Here is a 6559-nt window from a genome sequence, read left to right on the forward strand (position 1 = left end):
TGTCAGTGATCCTCAAACAGGTGTGGAGCCACATTTGTTCAGACGGATGAGTTTAGAAACTTCCACACCAGACAGAGATGTGATCACATTTCATAGAGGGGGGGTCTGCCAGCATTCACCACTCACCCTCGTGTTTTTTTGGGGGGGCTGAGTAGAGTCAAAAATCATAAGAGTCAATGGAGAACGAGAGCTTCAGAGGGTTAACCAGGTAAAGTGGGACGGCCTCTCTGGTGGGGGGCTCGGGGGGGGGGGGGGGGGGGGGGGGGCCTCGACAGGACGGAGTGACAGGCTGCAGCAGCTCACATGTAGCCTAAATCACAGCTGATGCATGACACTGGAATGTGAAGGAATGTGGGGGGTGGGATCACCTGCTCTGACTGTCCCACCCACCAATCAGTAGAGAACTGATGCAGAGATGAGGAGCCAGCGGGCGGATGATGGATCCACCTGCTGGTGAGGTGTTAACATGGGGGGGGGGGGGGGGGAAAAAGAAGCATTTGACAGACAGTCGATGGTAAAATAGTTTTACCTATTTTTACCTTACTGGCAGTGGGGATTGTATTGGGGGGGTTGAACCACCAAATGTTCCTCAGTGGTGTGAGTGTGGAGGCGGGAGTTCCTTCTTCTTCTTTGTCCTTCATTACCATGACTCAGCGTTTTCTGACCCCCAAATAACCCCCCCTGTTGGTTGGTACAGGAGCTGATCGATTCATGGATGACGTGGCTCGGATGATCGGCTACCGGCCGTTCCCCTGGATGAAGTGGTGCTGGTCCTTCATAACTCCGTGTGTTTGCATTGTGAGGCTCAACCGCACAAACACAACTTCATGACAAATACACACTCCGGTCCGGTCCGGTCTGACCCGCTTTGATCCTCAGGGCATCTTTCTGTTCCACCTGGTCAACTACAAGCCGCTGACCTACAACAACGTGTACGTGTACCCGTGGTGGGGAGAGGTGATTGGCTGGTGTTTGGCGCTCTCCTCCATGCTCTGCATCCCCACCACCGTCCTCTACAAACTCTTCAGGGCCAGAGGAACCTTCAAAGAGGTCAGACACTCACCAGCTCTCTGCTCGTTCAGACCTGTGTTCTCTCTGACGCCGCTCTGGGGGTCACATGACTTCATATCTCCTGCTGTGTCTTGCAGCGTTGGGCCCACCTGACCAGTCCAGTGTGGGGGGCTCATCACCTGGAGTACATGGCCCCTGATGTCAAAGCGCTGAGCCCGCTGTCGCCCGGCACTGACGACAACAAAGTCATCATCTTTGAGAGCGTCATGTAAGCTGGACCCCACCCTACCCGCCTGCTGCAAGGAAGGATGCTGCAAGGAAGAACACCCCACCTCAAGGGGCACAGACTCAGCTGATTCGCCAACACCACCGTCTCCGCCTAACAAACCCTACTATGCTGACGCACAAGCAGTTAGCTCCTCCCACTTTAACAAAGGAGGAGGAGCTGAGAGTCAGAGAATGGAACCAACTGAGAGTGCAGCAACTCTGATCAGACTGACAGACAGACACGCAGACAGACAGACAGACAGACAGACACGCAGACAGACAGGCAGACACACAGACAGACACGCAGACAGACAGGTAGACAGACAGGCAGACAGAGAGACAGACAGGCTGCTTCTAAACTGACGTGTTTCATAGAATGACCTCTAACGCTCTGAGTAGAATCTCTTAGCTCTCACTCTTGTTTGTTTGGATTGATGATGAAAAAAAAGGTCCCTGAACTCACCTCCTGAGTTCGGGTGCAGCTGAACGCAGCATCAGCAGCAACGCTGAGCATGAAGGCCCGCCCACCTCCTGCTCCCAGAGCAGGTTGACTCTCCATCTGTTTCCCACTGTCCCACTGTGAGCATGAGCTCATCATCTTCATCTGTGCTCACATCAATTTGTGTTTGACGTCAGCTCTCAGGACGATGAAGATGAGTTAGGCAAGAAAACATTCAACAGGTTGAAACATCCGACCTGTATCTGAAAACTGAAGAAGAGAAGCTTCTTCTGTCCTTCATCGTTTCAGACTGAAGATGATTTTACTGCTATTGTAGAAAGAAGGAGGTCCAGGACGCTGTGGGGATGAGGTTGGAGGTCAGACGGTGGAGGTCAGCTAAAGTGCCAAACACTCAGTTTGCAGGGTGGAAAACATTAGCCCCCCCCCCCCCCCCCCCCCCCCCCCATGGACACAGTGTTCCTCACACTGAACATTGCGCCCCCACTCCTAACCGGAGCAGCTACTGAAGGCTTGAGATTTATCCAAAGGAACACATAAATGCTTCAGATGCTCCTGCAGGGGGTTGGTGGGGGTCAGATGAGAGCCTGGAGACCCCCCCTCCCCCAGTGTTGCCTTACATCATTGTTTTACCTCCAGAGCCTGCAGAGCATCCAATGAGTGGGGGGGTGGAGCTGCATTCTGAATGTGGAACAGGCCGAACCCATTTGCACATTGTTGTTAAATAATATCGCTTGCACTTTTCAGAGAAATAATAACAGAAACCATATTTTGTTTTACAAATTGTAAAATGAATCTTTATTTTGCTGAGACAAACATCAAACAAATAGATATATATTGAATATATTTAAGTGGTATCTATATTTGATGCAGTATTTGATTGCACTTGAGATGGTCTTTGCTGATTGTTCAGGTGGAGCCGGTGGAGATGGGCAGCACTTCCTTTTTAAGAGTTTCAAAATAAAGTCCCCTTAGCCTGCTGCAGAGGATTGTGGGACGTCATTAGACGTCAGACTCTGTACAAACAGAAACCCAAACAAGCCTCCTAAATTGTGTCGACTGGGTTTGGTGCCATGAAGCTTGAGGTGGTGTCCAACCGGCTCACAGGAACAAGCAGCTAGGGGGTGGAGCCTATGTGATGTCAAGCTGTAGAAAGGAAACTTCTGTATATTTTAGTCACATTCTTTAAAAATGTTTGAGTGTTTTTAGATGAATTTTAACTGCCTCCTGTAGAGACTCAAGTGTTTTTTTTCTTCCAGTTGTGGCAACAGACTAAAATGGGACAGGGCATGGAGACGCACGCAGAAACACAAAGAACAGAGGCAGAACTGACAGATTTTATTTGGATTGAAAACTCATCTTAGAAAAAGTTAAATTCTCAGAGCGAGAACACATCATCTGCGTAGAAATCCGTTTAATTTCCTGCTTCTATTCACACTTCAGTGATCTGACTGAGCTGCACTGAAACCAGGAATGATCCCTCAGTTTAAATCAGAACAAACCCACAGTCTGAGCTTCCTCACAACACCACGTGCACAGTCACGTGCACACTCCAGCAAAGATGCCAGGTCGTCAGTCAGTCTGCAGAAATATGGAACCAAAAAAGGAGAAGGAGACAGCGGTAAAGCTGATTCACGGTACTAACAAACAGCAGACTCACCAGAACAACTCAGGATAACAGACTGACTCAGCTCTCCATCTGGACACGCCAGGGGGCGGAGCCTGAGGGGGTCAGAGGAGGCTGGAGGATAGGATGATGATATGAGTATATTGGTCTACAGGCTTCAACAAAGTCCTCTTGTTGTGTTTGTGCTGCAGAGGTGGGACTGAGGTGATGGAGGCTCACCGGGCTGCAACACAACAGACCCACAACCTAGTAAGGGTCTGAAGCTGCACTGATGACTACAAACACACAACCACGTGCACAGTCACATGCACACTGCAGCAGTACTCAAACCTGCAGAGTGAGTTTTCCTCTCCAGCAGAAGCTCATGTTTGTCCTACTGGGACCAAACGAACCTCAGAAAGGATTCTGCACAGAAGGTGCTGAGAACTTCAGGAGAACATCCACATTTCTTCTCATCGGTGACAAAAACATTTGAATTGACAAAAGTTTTGATCATTGTCCAAAGCTGTAAAATTCTCTTGGAAGTCTGAGCGTTTCAGTCCACTCTGAGTGTGTTTCTGTGCTGAAAGTCTCCTGATGAACAGAAGAACCATTTTACTGTAGATTACTGACTTACAGCCAAAAACATTGCCAAATGTTTTTTATCTTAACTAAAGAACAAGCTAACATTTAAGGGAGATAGATGTAGATGTTTAAGGGTCTGTTTTGTGTTTCATGCTTTGTTTCCTTGACATGACAGATGATTGTGGAAGAGCAAAAATGTCAAAACAATCTGTCAGTCGAGCAGGCGGACCTGATGGAAATGTCAGCAGAGGGAGCAGCAGGGGGCGCTCTCCTCCGATGGGACGGTGTTGACATTTGGGCTGGAAACAGGAGCGAGAACTTAGAAAATGAAAAACCTCTGAAGATCACCATAAAACCTTGTGAGGTGCAGAGGTTCAGGAGAAGTTCAGCTTCTTCCTTTCCTGTCGGATCTTCTCTGGCTGCTTTGCTGCCACCTGGTGGCCAAAAGGATCAACTTCAGCTTCATGTTTACCATTTTCTGGAGTTAAAGATGGCTGCTGAATTTTTATCGCATTTCAGATGAGCAGCTGACTCTTGTGTTTATGGTCTGCTGAGCAGTCAATCAGATCCCCCATCAGGCCTCCTGCCCCGTGGTGCAGTCTGAGGAGTCTCCACCCGCTCGTGTTTCCGGCCCAAAAGCCGTTCTGTCATCATCCCTTCATCCCAGTGACTTCCTGTTAATCACAGTCTTCCATTCAAAGCTGACTATAGATGATTGAGAAGCTAAGTGTACCTGTAGCAGTGATGTAACGGGGCTCCTTGTGACCGGTCACCAGCCAAAACCTCCCTGAGGTTATGAAAGAGTCCACTGTGAGCCCCAACCAGGCTGCCACCGCCTCCATGCTGTACAGTGCTGTGATCACCGCTCTTCATCCATGACTCATACATGGCAATAAACTCGTGTGATGACGAGCAGCTCAGCCTCTGTGGAGTTTTTGGGCTGGGGAAGGGGGGGGTTGCTACTCTTAGATATGTAATCAACTTTTTCTAAGAAAGGGAGGAGGGAAGAGTGCAAAATAAAAAAACAAGAGAGGGAAAAAAGAAACCTCACCCCCAGACAGAACCAAAGCTGCAAAGGGCCCAATAACATCAAGTCAAACGGGTCACACATCTTCACACTCAGACAAGATGGAAAGCACAAATACACGCGTGTTTGGACTCATGCATGTATGTTCTCTGACCGGTTCTTCTCCACTGTTTCCGGTGCCACCAGCTGATGACAAACAGCTTCTGGCTTGGAGGAGACAGAACTGTGTAACCCTTGTGCTATCCTAGGCACTTTAATATTGGGAGTTGGGTCATCTAGACCCACTAGACAGTGCTCTGAACCTTTTTTCTTCAATGATTTGTGATCTTCACTGGTGTCCATGGATTACATGAAATCTTTCCACCTTTATCCACCTTTGTCATGGTAGGGAGAACACGTCAATGGAAGGGTGGGGTCATCTAAGATAGCACAAGGGTTAATGGAAGTCTGTCTGACACATTGGCTGTATGTGAGAACTGACTGAGTGGCCCCTCCCACCCGGTGTTCCAAACAGGAAGTACTCGCTGGTTCCAAGAAGCCAAAATCCCATAGACGTCTGCAGAGAAATAAACAGCTGTTACTCAGTCAGAATAACCATTTAGAATCTGATAACTTTTTAACATCTTCTTGATAATCCTCATTTTATACCTGATAGTTTATTCATCATTTGTACATCGTCTAAACCCGCTTTTTGTTCGCCTTTCGGGGGTCACGGGGCTGCTGGAGCCTTTCCCACTTGTGGGTGAAGGCAGGGGGCGTCCTGGACGGTTTCCAGTCTGTCTCAGGACCACAATCACACACCCATTCACACCTATGGACAATTTAGATTAACCAATGAACCCATGAAGCATGTTTTTGGACGGTGGGAGGAAGCTGGAGTCCCCGTAGAAATCCCACGCATGCACGGGGAGAACATGCAAACTCCACATAGAAAGGTCCCCCGTTGATGTTCTGGTTCAGGTCCCCCAGCCGGGACTAGAACCGGGGGCCTTCTTGCTGTGAGGGAAGAGCGCTAACCACTGCGTGCTGATAGTTTTTTTCTGTCAATGTTGGATAGTACATGGTGTTTACTTTTCAGCATTTTTTCTGCTTTCCTGCAAAGGCCCAAAGCTTTACAGTTTTGGTTGGTAGACCACTTTCTATGGGCGCCATCAGTCCAGTTCCCATTTACAGTCAATGGTCAGATGGGACTGTTTGGAACAAACCATTCTAATGTAAACTAAGAGGTAAACACACCGTTAGTGGGGTCTCAGTATAAATGCAGTGAATTACCTGACATTTGAAATTACAATTTCATTTCACTCCATGTATTCCACAAAAGAATTCCTCTTGAACCCTGACTGACCCCCATGTCTGAAGGTAAAAGCAGGTTTCTTTCACCAGCTTAGCCCTCGCAGTCAGTCCCAAATCCACATTTCCTTCTCACAGATGACAGGGTTGTTGTCTCATCCTGATCACACTTAACCATCTGTGCTTTTAGTTTCTTGAAACAGGAGCAACAGGAACGCTGGCGTTCCCTACTGGAATGTATTTACATGTTTTAAAGTGTTGCTGGACTTCCTTCTCTGGGCTGCCTGAAGCTGTACAGGAACTGTTATTGATGATA

General features: G+C 48.3%; 1 protein-coding gene across 1 annotated transcript in view; it reads left to right on the top strand.

The window, feature by feature from the left end:
• Nucleotides 1-1944, top strand: part of slc6a8 (solute carrier family 6 member 8) — a 32092-nt gene extending 30148 nt beyond the window's left edge. The window contains exons 11-13 of the mRNA XM_023957060.1: nt 698-798; nt 880-1050; nt 1149-1944. Coding sequence (XP_023812828.1) covers nt 698-798; nt 880-1050; nt 1149-1283 — 407 coding nt within the window. The 3' untranslated portion in view covers nt 1284-1944. The remainder of the gene's footprint in view (nt 1-697; nt 799-879; nt 1051-1148) is intronic.
• Nucleotides 1945-6559: the final 4615 nt, after the last annotated feature.

Source organism: Oryzias latipes, chromosome 7, assembly GCF_002234675.1.
Source record: "Oryzias latipes chromosome 7, ASM223467v1".
In the NCBI taxonomy this organism is placed as follows: Eukaryota; Metazoa; Chordata; class Actinopteri; order Beloniformes; family Adrianichthyidae; genus Oryzias; species Oryzias latipes.